At 31.5% G+C, this 23,433-nt stretch overlaps 2 protein-coding genes across 6 annotated transcripts; both read left to right on the plus strand.

Annotated features, from left to right (window-relative positions):
• Positions 1-405: 405 nt before the first annotated feature.
• Positions 406-4,830, plus strand: LOC112751202 (probable chlorophyll(ide) b reductase NYC1, chloroplastic). The gene is made up of 10 exons (XM_025800261.3): positions 406-1,038; positions 1,144-1,222; positions 1,368-1,503; positions 1,697-1,771; positions 1,909-2,104; positions 2,710-2,778; positions 2,876-3,015; positions 3,131-3,253; positions 3,581-3,773; positions 4,234-4,830. The coding sequence occupies exons 1-10, from the start codon at positions 685-687 to the stop codon at positions 4,417-4,419; spliced, it is 1,551 nt and encodes a 516-aa protein (XP_025656046.1). The 5' UTR covers positions 406-684; the 3' UTR covers positions 4,420-4,830.
• A 9,750-nt stretch (positions 4,831-14,580) lies between these two features.
• On the plus strand, positions 14,581-19,933 carry LOC112751203 (uncharacterized). Of its 5 annotated transcripts, none has more exons than XM_072217188.1 (8): positions 14,625-14,913; positions 16,110-16,176; positions 16,618-16,707; positions 16,840-17,177; positions 17,320-17,553; positions 18,574-19,100; positions 19,197-19,298; positions 19,390-19,933. In XM_072217188.1, exons 3-5 carry the CDS (start codon positions 16,628-16,630, stop codon positions 17,430-17,432), a joined length of 531 nt encoding a protein of 176 aa, XP_072073289.1. In that variant the 5' UTR covers positions 14,625-14,913; positions 16,110-16,176; positions 16,618-16,627; the 3' UTR covers positions 17,433-17,553; positions 18,574-19,100; positions 19,197-19,298; positions 19,390-19,933. The 5 variants fall into 5 exon arrangements, with proteins under 5 accessions (XP_072073293.1, XP_072073292.1, XP_072073290.1 ...); XM_072217190.1 differs by having other exon boundaries at positions 14,657-14,913; positions 19,009-19,100; XM_072217191.1 differs by lacking the exon at positions 16,110-16,176 and having other exon boundaries at positions 14,596-14,913.
• Positions 19,934-23,433: the final 3,500 nt, after the last annotated feature.

Genomic DNA, 23,433 nt, shown 5'->3' on the forward strand with positions numbered 1-23,433 from the left:
GTAAAAAACTAAAAATGTAAACAGTAACACACACTTCAAATCTAAATAACATTTATCGTTACGTTCACGTTAATAATGGTGGCAAATTTTGTTTCCATTAAAAGAGTTTCCCAATGTTTTTATTTTGCTGAGTTCACGCAAAAATTTATAAATAATATTTTAATCAAGAAAAACAAAAAGATTAACATTAACATTTCAAATAAGTACTCTCTAGTTAGGACTAAATCGAAACTAGAACTTTCAACATTGTCTTTTACCTGTAATCATAATCCAAATACTGTTCCAGCTCCAGTTCGAAGGTAGAAGTGGGAAAAAAAGTAAAACTGAAAAAGTGAGGTGGACACAGACCCACATTGCCACGTGTCAACCAATCCAATGAAGATGAGGTTTCTGTAACGTGTGGTCATCACACTCAACTCAGTTCCTTCTTACGTTTGTACATGTCCCACTTGAATCGGTGGTTTCTTTCCCTTGAGATATTTTCTCTCTTTTCATATACTCTAGCCACAAAATTACAAAAACATTGTTTTCATTTTTCACCAACAATGGATAACAATAAATAAACCTGAACGAAGCCACTCAAAATTCAACAGTTTTTCTTATTTTTTCAGTATTCACCAAACTTGTTCTAACATTTTCTTTTGTGGTTTGTTCCATGAACTTTGGATCTGCTGAATTCTAACTATGGCTACAGTTATGAAGATCCATGTTTTTCCAGAGAGTTTCAGCAACCAACACAGAACAAGGTTTCATAGGAGCAGCTCCTCAAGTTCTTCACTTGGGGTGCTTGGTTTTGGGCATAATTGTGAAGGGCTTTATGTGAAGCAACAGTGCAGGGCGTTTAGGACTGAAGATGGGGGTGATTTGAAGGACAAAAAGATTAGAAATTTGAAGAAAAATGATGAATTGAAAGACAAAAAGGTAGGTGGGTTTTGGAACTCACTCAGGTCTATTCTATTGAGGAATTTCATGATGGGTTCCAAATCAGATGATGAGTATCGCCAAGCTGTCGTCAAGGTTGAGGAAGTGCTATCATCAGTAAGTTGTTTTTTTTTTTTTTAATAAATATAGTCATCTTATTAGTTATTACTATTCAAAATTGCCCCCCTTTTTTTCTTATTTCTATCTTGTGTTGTATTCAAGATTGCCATACAAATTGGAAGGTATATTGTGACTATGATGAGCACTGGGGTCATCCTTGCAATTGGATTTCAGATGTCAGGTTGGCCCTCATACAACTTCAGTTTCCCAATTGAAAAATGTGTATGGAAATCTATTTGCTCTAAGAGATTAATTTCTAGTTACATTGTAAGCACTTAGAACTTAATTCCTTGCTCTAATATGCATTTGTTATTATATTTGTGAAGGTGGAGATAGTCAATTGGATGCACTTATATGGTATAGCTGGCTTGGAGGAATTATCATTGGGACAATGATTGGTGCTAACATGGTTTTGGAGGAACATTGTCGTGCTGGTCCACGTAATGTTGTAATAACTGGCAGGTATATACATTAACTTAAGGCCTCTTCTCCAATTATTGGTATTTGATTCCCATAATTGTTTATGTTCAATGAAGTTGTGCAGACTTATGTTAGTAGTAGTTAGAAGTTACTTTAATGATATTAAAATACAATTATCTTTTGTTTTTGTATGACATTGCTTTATTTGTTGCTTGTTCTGAATGATTTGCTGCAGCACAAGGGGGTTGGGGAAAGCCCTGGCTCGCGAATTCCTTCTTTCTGGAGACCGAGTCGTTGTTACCTCTCGCAGGTGGTATTCTCTATTAGGGGAACTGTTTGGTTTTCTTAAGAGATCAGAGTACTATATTTAATGTTTGGTTAGTTTTGATGTACTACGTTTTACTTACACCATGCTATTGCTTCGGTGCTCGCATTTGGTGAAGGCAGCCCCGAGTCTGTGCAAGAAACTGTTAAAGAGCTGGAGGAAAACCTAAAGGAAGGCATTTCCAATGTGTTTGGTTCATCTTTGACGAAACTTTCTCATGCAAAAGTGGTAGGCATTGCTTGTGATGTTTGCGAGCCGGAAGATGTGCAAAGATTGGCAAACTTTGCTGTAAATGAGCTTGGACATATTGATATTTGGGTAAGTGTTGTGGCTATTCTCGATTTCTCGCCGTTGAGAATCTTGAGTTTTATGAATAAGCACTATAGAAGAATGTTGTGTGGGACTGAATGTTGGGTTGTAAAAGCTAATAAGAACATATTGGTTTTGGGATTAAATTATAGTAATGATAATTGATAGGGAACTACAATATTGTTTGATCCATGCACTTGGACCTGCCAAGCAGGATAAGGCTAAGTTGTTGTTTGTTTGTTAGTTATTATTTTGGGATTATATTGTCTAAGCATTTATTTATACAAAAAGTATGACTATGAAAGAAAACTTGTATCCCTTACTTTATTTGAGCATGTGTCATATTTCATACTTCATATAGGCTTTACAATTTAGTATTTGGAATAGAGATGAGAATTGTGATATTTACATTCAGTAATGTGATGATGGTATGCCTTGAATGGATATTTATATATCTGAATTGGCTTTGGCTTTGCTTGCACTCTATTATCTCTTCTGTGAAATTTAAGTTTCCTCATTGATAAACATCTAAGCATTCCTTATATAATTGATAATGCAATTTCTATGTTTTTGCTTCTAATCTTTTGGATTTTGTCATTCAAACTCTTCAACAGATAAACAATGCCGGAACAAATAAAGGGTTTAGACCACTGCTTCAATTTAGTGATGAAGACATTAAGCAGGTAATTATTGATGACTAGTACCTTATTCATTTCGTTAAAATCAAATTTGGACAAGGTTAATACTCATCCATTCTTGGTATGTTTCTAATAATTATAGATTGTCTCAACAAATTTGGTCGGATCCATACTTTGCACTCGAGAAGCCATGCGTATTATGAGAAACCAAAACAGGGCAGGGCACATATTTAACATGGACGGTGCCGGTTCCGGTGGTTCCAGCACACCTCTCACAGCTGTGTGAGTAATTCTCTGGAGCAAGTAGTTTCTAGAAAACATATGTTCCTGTAAAGTCATGATCGATGGTGTTGCCAATGATGCTTACAATTTGTTGTCCCTTACAATTAATGTGCAGATATGGTTCTACAAAATGCGGTCTTAGGCAACTTCAAGGATCATTGTTGAAGGAATGTAAGCGATCCAAAGTAGGTGTTCATACGGCATCTCCAGGCATGGTTCTTACAGATTTGCTTTTAAGGTATGTCTTTTGTCACAAGGCTATTCTCGTGGAATCGTAATCTTGCTTGGATTTATTTCCGAATCCTGTGAATTTGGAAAGTTCCATCATATTTTTCTTTCGGTGGCTCTACGCATGCAGATATTTTCATGTGAATATAACTGAAATCCGTTAGATAGTTTGACATGTTTGACTCGATTTTTTAACATAATACGTGTCAACTTCATGTGAGGAGTCACCTTTTCTTTATCTTCGCCAAAGGCGATTCTGTCATTCTCCAAGAATTGAGAATTTCCTTGTATTTTGAATGAGTATTGCTTAATTGTCCAAACTTCGGCTTGTGCGCAGTGGCTCAACTGTCCAAAACAGGCAAATGTTTAACATCATCTGCGAGCTTCCGGAAACTGTTGCAAGAACGTTAGTTCCACGGATGCGTGTCATTAAGGGAACAGGCAAAGCCATCAATTACTTGACACCTCCAAGAATTTTACTTGCTTTGGTAACTGCATGGTTACGGCGAGGTCGCTGGTTCGATGATGAGGTAAGGGTGATTCTCTATTGATCTGTTGTGTTATACCAATATTATTCATTTCTTCTTGTACTACAAGTAATTTATAGAAGAATCAGATCTTGCAATACTTCCAAACATAATTAGTCCTAAAATTTCATTGAAACTACTCCCTCCGTTTCAAAATATTTTCGTTTTTTTTGGTTCTTTGAAACATTAATCTATCTAGATTCTAGATACATTAATGTTTCAATGAACCAAAAAAAGTGAAAGCAAGAGTTATTTTGAAACGAAGAGAGTATTTGCTGTTGTTAGTCAATTGAATTTTCTCTTGATAGCTAATGTATGTAAAATCTTGAAGCTCATTGAGTCGTTTAGTGTAACCCTTTTGCTTAAACTGGAATTTTGTCTAGAATAAATGGAATTTTATATAGCTAATGGAAATATATATTTTGAGCAAGGACTTACACTGCAGCCTATGCTTACATTTCAGGGTAGAGCACTGTATGCGGCTGAGGCCGATCGGCTTCGGAACTGGGCCGAAAATCGTGCACGGTTCTCATTCACCGACGCAATGGAAATGTACACGGAGAACACGTGGCTATCGGTGTTCTCGCTCTCGGTCGTTTGCGCCTTCATAATCCTTTCCAGCACGGGTAACAACATGCCTGGAACATGACGAGGTTGTTTTGGTGCTCCATTTGATAAAGTGCATATAAGCTTGTCTAGTAGAGGTGCCAAATTGGTTCCTGAAATCACCAAAAGACAACAACATAAAATGATTCTACACAATAACATAAAACAAGGTGGATCTGTCTTTTTTCCACCATGTCCACCTAAATTGTCTTCAACCATTTAGCTTAGACATTTTGTTCTACCATGTTATAAGTTGCTAAATATAAATGTCTTGTCTGAGCTTTGTGTATAGGCTGCATTATTGCATTCAAGTTGAGCATTCTCTATTGAGATGCTTATTATAGTATGTATAGCTTTCTTTTATATTGTAGACTCTAGTGAAAGGATCTTATCTTTTATCTCCAATATATTTATTTCAACATTATATATCTATTAAGGGAGCTTTACTTTGAAAGTTTTGTTGAACATAGGTCAGTCATCATATTACAAAGTTTGCTATTTTTGCTTTGTATCAATTCTGTTTATGGAAGAAAAATAAATGAGTAATATTTCCCTCAAGAGTATTGCTACTCAGGAAAAAATATTTTGTTGATTCTAATATTTAAAGTCAAAATCTCTTAGTAGGAGATTAGAGTTAAAATGGAAGGAAAGAAAATAAGAGGAAAGAAAATGAGAGGAAAGAAAATAGAAGGAAAATTAGAGTTATTTGTATGTTGTTTGGATGAAGAGAAAATAGATGGAAAGAAAATGGAGAGAAAAAAATTTTTTTTTGTTTGGATGGAAAGAAAAATGAGAAAAAAAATCATAATAATATAAAATTACATTAATATTTTATCTATATTATATATAAATTATAATTTATTAATGATAAGGGATAAATATGTAATTTTATTTATATTTGTCATATTTCTATTCATTTTTATCTCATTTGTGGATAGAAAATAATTTAGTAGGTCTTATATTAATTTTTTTTTCTTCTATTTGCTTTTCTCATCCAAACAATAAAAAATTTACTTTTCCATCCATTTTCTCTCCTCCTATTTTTTTTCTCTTCAAATTCCCTCAATCCAAACAATCTGTTATTCTTTCTTTCTTCTTCTTTTAGGTTCAATTTATTGAATAACTAATGAAACTATTTGAAATGTTTATTTGTAAATCATTTTATTTAAATATTTGACTTCTTAATTAAAATCTTTCTGCGAAAGTTGATAAGGCGTCATAAATAATTTGAAATGACTAATTAGATTTTTTTAAGAATACATTTAATAGTATAACAATATAAAATTTTAAAATTTTTTATACAGTTTAATATATTGAAAATATATATATAAAAAAAAGTAGTTTTTTGGGCTGCTGCTCTTAATCTTGTTTACATGAAGGCCTTACTAATAAAATAAAAACCAAATTTTAAAGAATTCATCTAATTGTTGTGTGTGGATGAGTGTGCATTGTGTAGCGTAGGTGTGTTGTGCTACTGAAATACTTAAAATACTTAAAATTAGGAATTATCTAATCCATCTGAACAAACAAAAAATTCATCTAATATTCACCAAATTGAAAAAAAGAAAGAGCACGCATCTTTTTTTCATGTACTCTGCACAATAAAGTACCTGCTCTGCTCAAATCATGTGTGCCCATGCATCAATAATATATACTTGCATTTTTTTGTTATGTTTTATTTTTCATCTTCTTTACACATTGTATAGTGCGTGCGTCTGTGTATGTGTGTGTGTTTTTTTTATTATCAAAGCTTGTATATTGTTGGAAATTGGAATTCAATTATTCATTGTAATTTGATTTTGAATTTCAATTTCTGTACACTTTGCATATTCTGAATTGTTGCTCTAGTTTTATGTGTCTAATTTTATAGGTCATCCATATTTGTTTGTTTAGGCCTTGAGAGTTGAGTGTTCAAGTAAGCAAATTTGAAATAAAAGCTTACGTGACTAAGAGTTTGAAGTTGGAGGATTATGAATTTTCATTCGGCTTAAATGGTGGAGAGTTGAAGGGATTATAGAGATAAATAATATAAGCTAAGGTACATTATTGGTATATATAGGTAGTTATACTTGCTGTTAGTTTTGATTTGGCCTGTGTAAAAGTATCTGCTGGAGTGTGATGCTCTTGCTTATTGTCTTTAAACTACTGAAGGTGGTCATGGAAATGGTAGTTAGATATATGACCTATAATTATGGATTTTTTTTATTTTAATTTTCAAAGGATACTTCTTCTTTCTTTCTTTTTCTTTTTTCTTTATTTAATTTTTTTTTTTAATCAAAGATAGGAGACTCAAACCCGCAACCTCTTAATTGAGTATGGAGAGACTATGCCATTTGTGCTATAACTCATTAGCAGATACTTCTTCTTTTAAGTGGTCACAGTGGCAGACTAATCAAAATTCAAAATAGAAAGAAGGATAAGTATGTTAAATTGGTGAGAAAGCCTCCTCATTTTAAATTAAGATACTGTCTTACATACATCATAATTCTTTTCCTTCCTATTTACATGACTAAATGAGCAAAGACAATGTCTTTCCAATAAGTCATGAGTGCATAAGCAATTTGTTAAACATTTTATTATTTTATATTGCATAATTAAAGTTTTATATGAAAGCTTCAAGATGATTTTGCTGTTTTTTTTTTCCTATACTATTTTTGCTAATACAAGTCTATTTGTAATCAAGTTGGTTCAATAACTCACTCAAAACACTTACTAACAAAAAACTAAACACATGACTACACTTTCTCCTATTCTCGCTCTCTCTCCCAACCAAACTCACACTAAAACTATCCTTCCTTCTTTCTTCTTTTTGTTGAAAACTTCTTATTGTTTTTATTAATAATTTCACATAAAATTACATGTCTCGTATATAAAGTAATAGGTAAAGCATATATACGTTAACAAGAGTAAGGACTGTAATTTTTGTCGGCAGAAAAGAAAAAATATGAATAATTATTCCGTAATTTAAAAAAAATTCTAATCCTAAATGCGTAGCTCGACTCTAAGTTTATTAACTACACCTAATCACCTATATCAACTTGCATAAACATATATATGTTAACTAGGCCTTAATTAAAGTAATCTCACAAATTACGAACTCTGAGAAAACTTTATAAGCCTATCTAAGTATCTATCTATCTATATTAGTGATTTGCACTTACAAATAATATGATTAATCATAAATATTTTGTCAGCATCAAAATAATGAAATATGCCATTTGGCTCATGTTGTGTGCCCTGTGGGGCTAAGTGGTTAATTAAGTGGAAAGAGACAACATATTTGAGTGGCACCCACTTTGTTATTTTGTAAGAGTAATGTGAAACTTTATATGTATGAAGTTCATTCTTGATTGTGATTTATGATATACTCATCAACATCAACCTCTCGTAATAATAATGAGATAACAGTGTATGAATTGTTTTCATTAATCCATGTCATCTAGGAATACTAGTGCCTTATTAAAGAGTTTGTTGGACACGTGTGTTATAGTTGTTCTCAACCTTTCAATTATTTTTCTTAGATCTTTTTAGCATTCTGTCTCCCAAATTATCAATATTGATTAACAAAAATATTATTTATATATTAAAATTAATAATTATGTATTTATATATAAATACATTTATTATTTTAATTTATTTTTAATATATATTTATATTTTAATATGTATTTTATATTAATAACAAATTTTAACAACTAATTTTAATATATATACTTAATATAATTGATTAATTAAATATTTTTTTTAGTGAATTTTTAATTAAAGGGTATGATTATATATGCATTTTAAGTTATCAAATATAATATATTAACTGCAATATTGAATTAAAATATTCTAACAGACATTATCTATGCATTTAAATTTATAATGTATGGAAAACTGAAATTCGTTATATCTAAACTTATATAATAAAAAAATTATGTATATACTAAAAATTAGATCAGATTCTTCTAAAATGACAATGTTAATAAAATGATAAAATAATTATTATTAAATTAAAATAATAGAGTTTATAAATAATAAATATTACAAATTTAAAGATAATTATATTTTATCACTATTTTATCAATATTTTTATTTTAAAATTTTTAAAAAAATTAATCACTAAATTAATCATTATTTATTTGTATATAAAAATATATATTTTTTAATTTATTTTTAATATATATTTTATATTTTAATATATATTTTATATAAAAAATTAATTTAATAATTATTTTTAGTATTCACGTAGTAGCATAATTTTATTAAAATAATATAATAACTAATCATGCCATATATCATTGGAAGTCTTCATCCCTTCTAAAAGATCAAACTCAAGTAGTTACTGATGAACAAAATTCTTATATATAACAATATGATTGAATTTTTTATTGAACGACATTATATTTTAACTAACTAAACGTTAGGCTTTTTTATTTAAATAAAATAAAAGAAAATCAATATTTTTTAAATTCTCTTAAACCAAATTTTAAAACGTGAATTTTTTGTTTCTGTTAATATATAAATCGTCTCAATGTGTTATGCTTTTGATAATATATAAATTACCACATTTTAAGACACAATTTATACATTGAACTCATTTTAAAAATGCATATAAATTGTCCCAGAGTTTTGAGCTTTTCAAATTCAATATAACTCATTCCAGAGTAGCATGATTTATAGTATTTTTAAACTAAAGTACTATGGGGTAACATAATTTATATACAAAAAGATAACTTACAATACTCTAGTATGATTTACGTATAAAATTATAAAAAATGTTAATAAACAAATAAAAAGCATGTTATGTATATATATATATATATATATAAAATCAGCCACCACTGAGTGTGTGTTGGATTGACTTTTGTAAACGAAAATTTGTATAAAATTAATTTTGCAAAATTTATTTTGTTTAAAAGTGATCTGGTAGCGGTTGCTGCGACGGATTAGGGAGGGACTACCAAAAGCTTCTCATTTTGCAGCAGTTTTGCTTTAACCGCCACAAAATGTCGATTTGTAAAAATAATATACTCTTTTTGCAACGGTTTTTTTCCAACCGCTGCAATATATTTTTTTTATCAAATTTGTTTACTTAAACGTTGCCTTGTAAAATCAACTTAACTTCTCACTATTTTTTTTTTTGAAAAAAATGTTTCAACCACTGTAACTTAATGCATTACATACATTTTTGGATTTGTGTTAAGTAAAAAAAAAAATTAATGAATTAAAAAAACATATAGTGATTAATTAATGTGCACAAATTTACGAATTACGTTTTCTCGTGTACTATTAGCGCCTGTTAAACTTGCAATCAAGCATAAACATTAAAGAGAAAATCAAGTTAACATCTAAATTTTTAAAGTCAAAACAAAGTTTAATAGAGTATAAAAATTAGAATTCCCAAAGTAGACAACCAAGTATTGAGTCAAAATTTCTTTTCAACATCGTATTGACCTGGCCAGAAATACTCTATCACAAATCTACAGCTTTCACGTGATAATAGATCTGATAAGTTATCTCCAAGCTATAGCTTTTTGTTTAGATTGAAGCTCCTTTTTACAGCATGTACATCATGTTCTCTTTATTGGGCGTATAAGGTTTCATTTTCTTCTTCCGCAGCCTTATTGAGCTCAAACTGCCTGGAGATATCAATTCCACCGAAGGAGATATCATCTAAATTATCTTCGGAATCAGTCTCTGCCTCATCTAGAGTGTCATTAGCTATTTTACCTGAATATTCAGCTGACACTGAAAATATCAACATGCATACAACAATCTAAGTCTACTCACATGAAAGTGATAATTCCCAGGTCATTAGCTAGTAATTAGAAAAAAAATGTGCATTAACATGGCTAAGGAACCTTGAAACTAAACAAAAAATAAGATAAACAACTACCATCTCCTTTGTCAATAGTTTGGACAGATTTCTTGGAAAGAAGTTCTGTAATGTGCAATTCTATATACTTTATTTCCTCTTTTGAAGCAATATCCAACTCAACAACATGCGTGTTTCTATGGCGCATCTGCACCACAATAAAATGTATAGTTCATGGTCTTTTTTGTAAATCATGAATGTTTCTCTATGATGCACTTTCTATGCTAGATATTTATTTTTAACCTTTAATTCATCAAGTATGTCTTCAGAGATTCTACCAGTTGCACATGTCACAAAAATATACCCGAATTTCTCCTCGTACATTGATCTACATTCATCAAGTTCCTGCAAATTTGAACACTAAATTAATATATATTATTGCATCAAATTTGTTAGCATATATCAACTTAAAATTTATGCTATTCAAAATATAATTTAACACAAGTTTAAGATTATGGCTAACGAATAAACCTGCATAGTAACTTCGCTCGCCGTTTTCAAGTATTCGTTAGAACAAGATCATCCTGATATAGCCTCCAACCAACATTTAATATTCAATTTACGAAACCATATGTCTCTAGCAACAGTAATTGCATGTTCTAATGAAGAAAATGGAGAGGCTGTAGCCATTTCGTTAGCAAATGTTGTGCTTGCACATCATGATGAGAAGTTCTCCGTTTTATTTATCCTGTTACACCACCATTTTATGTTTACTATATTGGTCAGTCGTAACAATATAGAAATTGATATTAATATACTCACTATCATTATTTTTTCACTGGAAATTAAGACCAACAATAATAAAATCAACATAAATACTAAATTGTAAACTATCTTTTGCTAGCAACAAAAGGTGGAAAGAAACGGTAAACTACTTTTATTTGAAATACGAAAATATAGATAGTAGTGTAACCAACAAACTACGTACATCATAATGATCTATTAAACTTATTAATCACACACAGATCTTCTATAAATGACGTTCACGTTTTCCATATTTTCACTGTGCCACATCATCAAAATTCTCATTAACTTTGTCTGTTGGGTCTTCTGCATCATCATCTCTTGTCAACTGTAAATCACCGATATCACCTGCTGCTGACATCTTCAACACTGGCTGTTGAGAAAAAGTCACTTCAACTTCTTCATAATCTCCTCCCATGTCATACGATTCTCGTGGTTTTATATGAACCACTACACTCTAGTCTTTATCTACTTTGTCATGCACATAGTATACGAGATGAGCTTCTGATACCAATATGTACGGTTCATCGTCTTCGTGGTCACCGGTGTGTATCTGACGAGTGAAATTAATGCTGGTAAGGTCTAGATGGTCTTGTTTGATGCGTCTGCTCGTGGTTGTATCAGCCCAAATACATTTGAACAAAACCACTGTGAAATGACAGCTGTAATTCAATTCAATAATGTCCACAATTTTTCTATAAATGGAACACTATCAACAGCCACTCTATTGTCACACATGCTTGCATAACTTCTTGTATTAGATGATACATAAACTCCACTATTTTGGATTTTTAGCCCGTCTTCCTTTGCGATAGTTCTAAACTTGTACCCATTGACGTTGTACGCCCCAAAACGTCTTGCCTGAAGTATGAGACCGCATGCTAGCAACTTCATTTCTTTCGAATGATGCGTACTATCCATTGGAACCTAGCACCATAACATCCATCGTTTATATAAAAATAGAGGTTCATAAAGTTCAAATTGTAAAAAGAAGACATTGGTCAAGTTAAATCTATAGGAACCTCATGCTTGAACCAACCGAAAATTCTGCATGCACAACACTGTCTATCTTAGATTGTGACCTTGTTTGAGTCCGTAATCTTCGTTTTGTTTCTACCCTAAATTGACTTTATGACACAACAGGAAATTAGTCCTACTACTCAATGGGTGAAAAAAGTTATGCTCGTGTTTAGGAAATACATGTGCATACTTACTCAAGAAACGGAACGACGGCCTCGCAATTGACAAGCATATGACAATGAGCCTGATGTTTTTCTATTGGAGAGAGTCCAAAATGTGAAATAACCCTCGAAGCCTTTCCAATATTTGGAAACATAGTTTCCCCTAAATGTTGGGTGACATTAACATGTTGATCATCAACTCGCCTTGGTCAATTGATTCTACTCTCAATATTATCCAAATATCTAGAATAGAAAGTCAAAATTTCCTCAGATAAATAGTCATCCGCAATTGAGCCTTCTGTTTGTGCCCTATTATGCACGTATTGCTTCAATCGACCTAGATACCTTTTATAAAAATAGGACATAACACTCAGTATATACGCAAGTAAATGAATTGAATGTATTAAAGGAGTTTATTAGCGAGCTAACCTTTCTATTGGATACATCCACCGATAATGTACCAAGCCACCAAGTTTTATTTCATCAACGAGATGCACCGTAAGGTGAACCATGACAATGAAGAAGGATGGGAGAAAAATCATTTCCATCTGACACAGAGTTTCTACAACATGATTTTGAAGGTCACCAAGCTGCATAGGGTTTACAGCTTTCCCATAGAGTTTTCAAAAAAATGATGACAAATTTGCAATCACAGTCGACACCGGAACCGGCAATGCATTCTTCACCAAAATAGGAAGTAATTGTTCCATTATAATGTGGCAGTCGTGACTTTTCAACCCAGACAACTTGCGCTGTCGCAAGTCAACACAACAAGCCGTATTACTAGAGTAACCATCTGGAAAGACCACGTTCTGTAGAGTCTTCAAGAACACATTCTTTTGTGGATTCGACATTGTGAATATTGCTGAAGAATATTTACCACCTTCACCCGGCCACAATTCACGCCTTATGCCCATGCTTTGTAAATCTTTATGCGCTTTAAGATTGTCCTTTGATTTGGCACTATCGTTTAGGATAGTGAAGACCCCATTGTCACAAATATTTTTCTCTATATGCATCACATCAAGGTTATGATGCAACATACGATCCTCCTAGTACAGAAGGTCAAAGAACACACTCCTCTTTTTCCAGGGCGAGTCTTCTTGATCTACATCTTGACCACTGCGTCTTTTTTTTTTTTTGCTGTCACAGTTGACTGCTGCCCAAATGAAACCGATACATTAGATTGTTGCCTCAAGACATCCGTTCCAGATAACTTTCTCGGTGGATCTCTGCTTTCGACTTGCCCGTCAAATCTATTCCGGTCTAGTCTATACTTATGGCCCTGAGTCAAAAAGCGGCGATGACCCATGTAACACCATTTTTAACTGAATGTCTGCCACTGAACCTTAGCGTCCACGTTACATGTAGGACACGCTAACCCACTATGTGTATTCCACCCAGATAATTTTTCAACCCCGGAAAGTTGCTGATAGTCCACATTAGTGCCGCGCACATGTTGAAAGTGTTTCTCTTGTTAGCATCATAAGTTTCAACACCATCCCACAGTTGCTTCAACTCATCAACCAAGGGCTCCAAATAGATATCTATGTCCTTACCAGGCCTCTTGGGACCAAGAATAATCATAGATAGAATAAAAGAAGTCTGTTTCATATAAAGCCATGGAGAAAGATAGAATAAAAGAAGTCTGAATAATTTAACATTAATTTAATATTTCACAAACAACAATCACAATCCAAAATAAATTCAAAATGGTCAGTGACATTAAATATCTATTAAAAATTAATCATTGTCACTCATTACATAGAACAACAATAATCGAAAAAAAAACTATACAAAACAAAATTACCTTGTTTAACTTAAAATAGATTATATTACTTATTATTTTTTTTTAAATCATAAAAAAATATAATAATGTTAAGTCCATATTTTGAATACAACATAAGTAGTCCAAAAAACCAAAATAGTCATACGGGAAAAAAATTAAGTAGAAACAATTTTTGTAATGAGATTCGTAATTTTCAAATATTAATAGATGCATAGGCAAGAATGAATAAGTATTTACAACTGATAAGGTGATACCTGGATGAGTGGTAAATGTGAAAAAAAAAATAGAAAATTATAAACACTGATAGACATTCATATAAGAGAAGAAGAAGACTACCTAGTATGACCATGTTTGTGATTATACGAGAGAGTGCAAGTAATTATATAGACTTTCAAGCCAAAAAATATAACTAACTAGATATCTTTTTTGAAATTCAAATGAAAAAAACGTGTTATAAATTTCGGATAAATTTAATCTTATTTTTTAAATATAAGATCATGTAACTTTCAGAATTAATTTTTAAGAAGGAATTAATAATTAATGTGAGAAAACGGGCTGGTAAAAACAAATAATTTCCTAATCAGCGAATAATTTGATAGAGAATAATATGAAACGAATTAAAAAAGTTATCAAGATTTTAGGGGTTAGTTTCACCCACCTCCGCTTCCTTCCCCTAAAATGCGAAAATCGTAACCCAACTTAAACCTAAGCTAACAAACCCTGCTAAGCGGCTAAACCTACCATAAGAGCTGCAACCCTCTTCGTGTTCCAAAGCGTCGCCACAATCGCCGCCTGACCACCAGCATTTACCGCCACCACCCGTCTAAAGTGTCATCAGCCATTGTTTCATCTCCCCTTCTTCGTCGCTTGGTCTTCCTAGATTTGTTGGCGTCGCACCCTTGGTCATCGTCGGCAATGCAGTCTCCGTTGGTATCACTCCAAGGTCACTCATCCAACAACAAAAGTAAGTCTATGAAACCTCTCCTTCACCGGAGATATGCATTTCTTTCCGTAGCTTCCTCCTTCAATGTTGCTTCTTTGTGATAGTTATGATTATTTATCTGACCGAACAACAAGCTTATGTTGACCAAGGTTTTTTTTTTCCTTTTTATGATTAACACAATCTATTCTTTCCATCTAATAACATGATTTCCCAGAATTGCTTATTGCATTAGATTTCTACTTATGCATCTCCTCACTACTTGATTTCGGAATATTGGAATTTGGGCACTACTTGTTATAGTCAATAAATTTTTCTTTTAATTTTTTTGCGATTTGGTTTTCCTTTCTACCAATGCATTTACTAGCCTTTTCTTATTTCAGTGTGCTTAGTCAATCTTATTTTGAATAACCCCTAATTTTTTTTCAACAGGGGAAAAATAAAGAACTAACTTTGAATCTACATTCTCAGAAGCTATATTTTTGTTTTCATATGTTAATAAATATAAAAGGTGTATGAGAAGATGATACCTACCACTTCGTACTCCTTTAATTCCTAAAGGATCTATATACACGTTCTTTCAAATACACTTAATAATGAGTGAACTATTTTGTCTATGTATTATTGATATTTTTATATATATGGACATGGTCCTCCAAGGAAGTGCTCTGTTGAATAATTCATTGGTCCCTATCCTTCCTTAGGCACGGGTCTTTCTTTATCTTTGTTTATCCACAACTCCTTTGTGATAGAATTGAGACTTTTCTTGTCTTTGTTGCTGATATGCTCCATGTATTCCTATTCTTTAATTATACCAATGCATGGTCCATGTTTGATTAATTACTAGTGACTAAACTCAACATTAATTAGTAAACCAAATTTATTGTAAATATTAGTAAAAAATGTAGCTTCAATTTCTTTTATTTTTTCAAAATTATAGATATCGCAGAGAACAACATTTTTATTAAGTTGATGAATTTTAAGAGTCTCAAATAAAATTATTGATTTCCAATCCTTATAGCTACTAGTTCCCCAGGTAAAATTACAAATTTTATCTCGTATTCTTTTATAACAAAGTTAACATTAATATTTGTCTAATTTCATTTCAATTTTATAGTATAGGCAGATAAATTAATTTGAATTTATTTTACGTCTTTGAAATTGAATGGGGTTTACATATTTAAAGCCTCTATCAGAAAGCTAAACGTGTTCAATTGCAGATATCCCAGTTCGCATAAAAGGCTGAAAGAGATAGGGTTTATCCAATCAAAACCTTTGAAGGATTAGGTGAAAACTATTTATTATTTTTCTTTTCCCATCTAGATTCTAAAAATTTTGGAGCTCTTCACTACACTATTAGTGTTACGAAACAAATAAAAAGATGCTTCAAACACACAGTTTCAATTGTTTGTGATGTAACTTCAAGAACCGCACAATTCTCAATGTTTCTCTACCTCTCCCCTTTTTTCATGTTCTATTTTTTGTATTTCATTACTTGAACAAATCTTAGAACAAATAAATATCTTTTGAAAAAGAAAATACAATCAGATAATGGTACCCAAGCATACATTACTTAGTTAACAAAAAAACTTAACTTATACTTTGTATTTTTTAAAAAAGTATGTTTATAACAACAGTCTGTCGGTAAAGGTTTGAGTGTTGTGTACTCTTGAGTTCTATCATTGTCGTTCTCTTACTAACTAGCTAATGACCTTATGCTGTGTAAAGGATTAATCAAATGCCTAGAAAACCCGGTACACCGTTAGTAGTGCAGCCGGAACTATTGCTGCCCCTGATAATCAAACCCAAGCCACCTTGGTGAGTTAAGCAATGCTGGCATGATAATGATAAAGTTGATTTGCATTTTAGGATAGATTTTTAGTCAATTTCATTTGTGGGTATATAGTAAAAGGTTGGTTGATTTACTAACTAATTTGTTTATAACACAAGGATGGAACGACAGATACGGGAGCTAATACTTCAAGTGCACAGCGACGTGCTAAAGCGCCTCCACTTCCGTATTCCCGCAACAGTACTTGACAATATCGTGTTAATGTTGTACTATTTCGACCACCACACAATAAAAGACAGTTGGCTCCATCGAGTGACATGGGTGACACTCGAGCTCCTGCAACACGCACAGAGCATTGGGATCGCGATGAAGTTGCAGATGTCTCTTCAGAAGATGAAGATTATGACCCAGAGAAGGATAAAGTCGAGTCGTTCGATGACCATGTCGACGACTTGTTTGCCGCACATGAAGTTGAACATCAAGGCAACGCCATCAGGTAAAAAATGGACACCGATTATTGGGAAGTTGATGTCATCGGTATTATTTTTTGCTCGTATTTTAAAAATCGTATTTAAAGTTTTCCTTGAATTATAATTCTCTCTGTAACTCTAATGTCATACACTTTTTTCCTCCATTAGAAAATGGCGTGACAAAAAAGATGGATCTGACGGTTAAGGAGGCATTAGCACTTCCTCCTGAAAGGAAGATCTACTCCAACATAACAAAGAGTTGCAACAAGTTGGTCAGGTAGCTGGCCTATTAAGCGGGTTCTTTTGGAGTTTGGAAGATGATTTCAATAGTTACGAATTTGTGAAGAAAGTTGGAAGATAATGAACAAGGCCATCAAAGAGCACGTGTTTGACCAGTTTAAGGTAATTTTACAGTTTTTTTAAATAGTAAGGCTTTTATCATATCATAATATATCCCTTTCTCACCCCATCATTCAAATACATGCTTAATTGCTTATAAGTTTTGACTTCTTTTTTGTTTTCATTTGTTGGAATTATACGTAGTTGCCCCAAATCTCCATGCACAATGAAAGCAAAAAATTAAATTAACATTTGCTTAAATGTGAAAAGAAAATTAAAAAAATTCTAAACCGACGTGATTGGTTGATGATTTTGTGATTCGGGCCACACTATAATATAGAAAATCTTTATCATGCATCTTATTATGTTATCTGTTGTACAAGCATTAATTTCCTCACATTAAATAGTAAATTTGAATAAGCTTGACTATTACTGGATATAAGGCTTCCAGATTAGACAATATGGTGATAATATATTGAATATATGTTACATTATTATGATGAGTTTCATTACCAGTATCCTTTTTTCATTTGGAAATCAATTGAATTTGATATTTATTTTTTTGGGAGTGATCATTTGATTAGATTAATTAACAACCTATTGCAGGACATATTTGTTGCATTAAACCAGCCATATATAAGCTAGAACCTACCAAAAAATGTTTAAAATATAATACACCTTTGTAAGTAATTTATATATAATTGAAATAACCATATATCAAATTGTATGGAGAAATGCAGTTACTTAGAATCTATAAGCTAAAAAATTCAGGATGACTAGGTATATATAAGATTGAAATACATAGAAGAAAAGGATAGCAAATACTTTATACTTACAGTATACCATTCTTAAGAATTATTAAAGCTATTTTTTAAATTTACAAATTAAAGGGATCATGAAGAAGAGAAGTTTAGAGATGGTGAAAAGTTTCTAAGGGATTGCATCATCCACGCAAAAAAGATTCCAGAAAAATATAGAAATCAATAAGAATTAGATCAATGCGATCCTTTTGGAATTCTCCACCAAGTGTAACATTATCCACATTAATTGATTTTGCTTACTTATGATGTGAAATGTTTGTAGTGAGTCTTTCACTATGAGGATGATGGAGGAGGAAGAATAAAGCAGAGAATCATACAAAGAATAGGAAGAAACTGGAAGAACACAAGAAATAATTTGTTTCATAAGTTTTATGATAGCAAAAGGATTTTTGAGCAAAATGCCAACCATAAACCATCAGGAATAGATGGAAATCACTAGAAGTGGTTTCTTGAATATTGATTGAAGGATTCGACAAAAGTACAAATATTCAATTGATTTTTCATTCTATTCATGTTCAAACCCTCTGAATTATTGCTAAATATCCTGTATTTGTTGTGATAGTAGAAAAACTTCTACCCAAAATACCTTTACCTTATGCTTTTTTTCCGAAATCGTACATGGCTATTTCCTAGACTTCTAACGTATTAATTTATCCCGTTCACATTTATGTTCTTGGTTTTTTGTTTGTATACTAAGAGAAGTGCAGAAAAAATGCTATAAACCGTTCAAAGCAATGTTACACACATACCGGAGGTTCTAAAACATTGGCTAGAAAAAAATACGAAAAAGTAATCAATTTAAATTCAGTTTCATATTTTTGCTTAGTTTTTTGTAATATAGAGTTTTTTTTTTTAACTATGATTATGTCTACATGAATGTTATAGGAGCAACGATAAGGAAGACCTATTGGTAGAGGAGAGATATGGACTATGTCTCATAAAAAAAAGGATGGCACGTATATAAATGAAGATGCGCGTGTTGTTGGTGTAAGTCATGTTCTTTAAATTTTCATTTTTCTTTTTGATTTACAACTGTAGATTTAAAATTAGTGTAACTCCGAATCTCGCATGTCTGCAGGAAGCAATTGAGCATATTGAGGGCCAAGACGCATCCAACAAAGAGCTTTCACAGAATGATTCCCTCGCACAAGTTCTTGGAAAGGAGCACCCAGGACGAGTTTGTGGACTGGGTTTCGGACCATGTCCCACTCAGTGTTTTCGTAATATTCCACAGCAGTCAGACTCCGGTGTGCAAATTGAGGAGTATCAGAAGGAGATTGCAGAACTTAAGGCAGAGGCAGCAGAGGAAAAAGCAAAGAGACAGACAATGGAAATTTTGTTAAGACACCTAATCCAGCAACAAGGAGATGATTTGCCACCTGACGTAGCTGCGGATCTGGAAGTTTTGGGAAGTGCACCGACCTTATCTCGTGCAAGATGATATTCTAGCACTAATGATCTGAATGAAAAATCGTGGAATCAAGTCAACAGAAATAGAAACACTTGAATCTGAACAATTTTTAATTGTTCACTGTCTAATGACTTTTGAGTTATTTATTTCTAGTTTACAGACATTGATGCACTGAAGACAAATTTCTCTTATAATGATTGACTTTTGGGTATATATTTTTGTTCTATTGTGTTTTTTAGTTTGATTAGTTGTTGGTTGTTTTAATAAATTAAAGCAACTTACGTAGTGGAAGAACGTAAAAGGAATTAAAATAATGATTATATATAAAAATTCGAATTTAAACAACAAAAAAAACTATAATATGACATTTGGCCGCGGTTACAAATCCGCTGCTATATTAGAAACATAGCTTTTTGACAGATGGCATTTTGCAGCAGTTAACAATCGCTGCCATCTACAAGTAGACTAGCTTATGGTTTAGTAGCGGTTAGAACCGCCGCAAAAACATATCCCAGCAAAATATCATCTAGCAGCGGTTATTCCAGCGGTTACTATTAACCGCTGCTAAAAGTTTAGCCATACGCTATCTTCCAGCGAATTGACAACCGCTGCTATTCGGCGCCATAACCGCTGCTAAATGTTATTTGGATTACATTATTCAAAATTACTTTTTAGATAAAAATTACAGAAAAAGACATTAATTTAAATAATTATTTTATCTTATCTTATAATTCTATTTCAGATATTTAAATAAATTTTAATATTTTTTTAATACTCTCAGTACTCTTTAGTACTCTAATAGAACTAATAGAATCATAGTACAAAACAAAAAATTTATTTTATACAAAAAGAAATAACAATAATGATAAAAAAAACTTATATAAACAAACAAAAAAGAGTTTTATAAAAAATAATAATATGGATGAGGGAGCATTAAAGAAAAAGTATTATATTGATTCAAAAAAATAGTCAAACAAAAAAAATAAAACTAATTTTTAATATTTACGTGATATTTTTTAATAAAAAAATTATATTGATTCAAAAGCAAGAAAAATAGTTAGCCCGTATATATTACACAAACACATTTTTATAATAAGTGTCTTATATTAGAAGAAAATGTATTTTAATATATTTTTTTGGTGTTAAAAAGAATTAATAACAAATATTTGACACATTCAAGAATAAATTCTACATGTCTAATTATTTGTATAAATATTATTTGATCTAACTAAAATAAAATACAACTTGAAATGGCCAAAAAAATATTATTTTAAACATCATTAGTTCTAAATGAATAATTTTTTTTTTCAACCAAATCCCCAATAAGTATTCATTTTTCAACCTTTAAACATTAGTACTTTTTGATAAATAAGTCTTTCTTCTATTAATAGTATAGTGTCCTTTGTCTAGTTATAATTTATGTGATGTTTTTTAAGACTTTATGTATGTGTTATTTTTGCAAAATTTACGATGTTATTTTAAAAATTTGTGTTTTTTTACAATTTTTTAATGAATTAGCTTAAAATTTAATAAAAATTAGGTGACCAAAAAGAAATTTTTTAAAACTTTGTATAAGACTTAATTAAAAAAATATAGTATTTTTCTTTATTAAATTAAAAAAATTATACTTATCTAATTTAAGTTTATCTTACATTATTTTCTGTTTTTTTTTTTTTTACAAATTTTGTATAAAATAAATTAAGCTTAAAATTTAACCCAAAAAAAACTATAAATACTATAAACCATACTAAGGTATTTGAGTTATTCTTTTGTACATAAATTGTGTTAGGATATTGTGAGTTATCCTTTTGCATGTAAATCGTGCTATCCTCCAGTGTTTTAGGTTAAAAACACTATAAACCATGCTACTTTGGACGAGTTATATTCAATTTGGAAAGCTTAAAGTCTTGAGACGATTTATATGTATTTTTAGAATGAGTTTAATGAATAAATCGTCTCAAGATGTGGTGATTTACATATTATCAAAAGCACAAAGTCTTAGAACGATTTATATATTAATAGAGATAGAGGATTCACGTTTTAAAATTTGGTTTAGGAAAATCTGATAATATTGATTAATTTTTCTTTGTTTTATTCAAATAAAAAAGCCTAAATGTTATAATATAATTAATTAATATGTAGGAGAAAGGAATAATACTTGAAAAATAATAATAAATTAGTAATTCAAACCAGTATGAGTGAAGTGTCTTAAAGTTCAAACACGGTACCAAGGGTTAAGAATGCTTAATGTTGAATAATGGATACCCTAGTTGGTACACAAACCTTGCTTCATATATTGTACATGTTATATGCCAGCTTCATGCAAAGATAATAGGTTACGTTGGCGTAACGTGGCATGAAATTAAGTTGCAAAGTTGAAGGCATATTCAATATGAGAAACATACACAAAGGAATTGATCGATAATTACTCGTTCATGTTCACCCGCCAACACGGTGCAAATTAAAGCAAATTACATATCCTCTAAACCAAAATATTTTTTATTGCATTGAAATAAAAGAGTTATTGTATCCTTAATTAATGATTTATACACTTTGTAGAACGTGATGATTTGGTAAGCACGTTCCTGTATGCGAACTTAAACAATGTTATTGTTTATGCTAATGAATAATCATAGAAATGGTACGTTAAAATGACATTGATTAGTTGAGACGACAAACCTAACTTATTTTTTTAAAAAAAATCTTTTTTTTTTTCTAACAAAGTTAAAAGAGAATATTCATAATAACAAGGAGAGTGGAATTCTAGGTAAAAATTCAGGTGCAGTAGTCGACTTCACGTAAAGTTGATAACTGAGAGCTGTTAGATTCTTTGACTAATTTGACTAAATTTTTATCTAACAGCTCTTAATTATTAATTTCACATAAAGTCAACTGTATCTGAGTTTTCACCTTTTTCATATTAAACGAAGTTTTTTACTTTAACAAGAAGAAAGTTAAAGAAAATTGGTGGTTCTAACACTAATCTACTATACATCATATACCACTTTTGCATTTAACCTCATCTATCTTATTATTATACTACTTGATTGAATTTTCAGAATTGCATTCTTCTTTAATTTTGTGTTCTTCCAAATCAACGTCTAATGATTGCTTGACAAGAGACATTATTTTATTTTTGAACTTAAAGCATGGATATAATTTGTCTTTGTGCAACTTCAACTTACTTATTTATATATTAGTAGGAAAAAAAACTCGGACCATATATAGGGCTATTTTATATAAATAAATAAATAAATAAATACATTATTTTTCATAATACGCATGCATAAAAAGCTTGACAAAAATGCGTAGGACCACTCTAGGGAAAGCATCCGTGAAATGGGTTAACCCTTCATCTTAGAAAAGGCGTCTACGAATTAGATCTGTCATGGCAGACTGAAAAGCTGAGCACCGAATCCATTACTGCCGACCACGAAATGGAGAAAGTCGTGAATGGCGCATGCAAATTGGCCCATTGCAGGGTCAGCGAATTGGAGCAAAATGTTGGCAGCGCACACAAATTAAGCAACTCATGTATGGCGACCACGAAATGGAGACACAGACAAAACTGCAAATTTCAGTAAGCTCCAGTCCTCGTACGAGCATGCACTTATTGAGCTGGGTGGCAAGGGACAGGGTGAAGGGATTTGGGACGCATATAAAAAGGGAGAAGGGGGAGGGGACCAAGTGAAACATGCCGTATAAAGAGAA

This window comes from Arachis hypogaea, chromosome 15 (genome assembly GCF_003086295.3).
Source record: "Arachis hypogaea cultivar Tifrunner chromosome 15, arahy.Tifrunner.gnm2.J5K5, whole genome shotgun sequence".
Taxonomy (NCBI): domain Eukaryota; kingdom Viridiplantae; phylum Streptophyta; class Magnoliopsida; order Fabales; family Fabaceae; genus Arachis; species Arachis hypogaea.

What these genes read in the sequence shown, in the direction of transcription:
- LOC112751202 (XM_025800261.3), top strand. Translation starts at nt 685, where the DNA reads ATGGCTACAGTTATGAAGATCCATGTTTTTCCAGAGAGTTTCAGCAAC. An exon ending in GTCGTTGTTACCTCTCGCAG is followed by an intron (nt 1,772 to 1,908) that starts GTGGTATTCTCT and finishes TGGTGAAGGCAG; the next exon opens with CCCCGAGTCTGTGCAAGAAA. An exon ending in GTGATGAAGACATTAAGCAG is followed by an intron (nt 2,779 to 2,875) that starts GTAATTATTGAT and finishes TAATAATTATAG; the next exon opens with ATTGTCTCAACAAATTTGGT.
- LOC112751203 (XM_072217192.1), top strand. Translation starts at nt 16,628, where the DNA reads ATGCCTAGAAAACCCGGTACACCGTTAGTAGTGCAGCCGGAACTATTG. An exon ending in ATCAAACCCAAGCCACCTTG is followed by an intron (nt 16,708 to 16,839) that starts GTGAGTTAAGCA and finishes TTATAACACAAG; the next exon opens with GATGGAACGACAGATACGGG. An exon ending in CATCAAGGCAACGCCATCAG is followed by an intron (nt 17,178 to 17,319) that starts GTAAAAAATGGA and finishes TTCCTCCATTAG; the next exon opens with AAAATGGCGTGACAAAAAAG.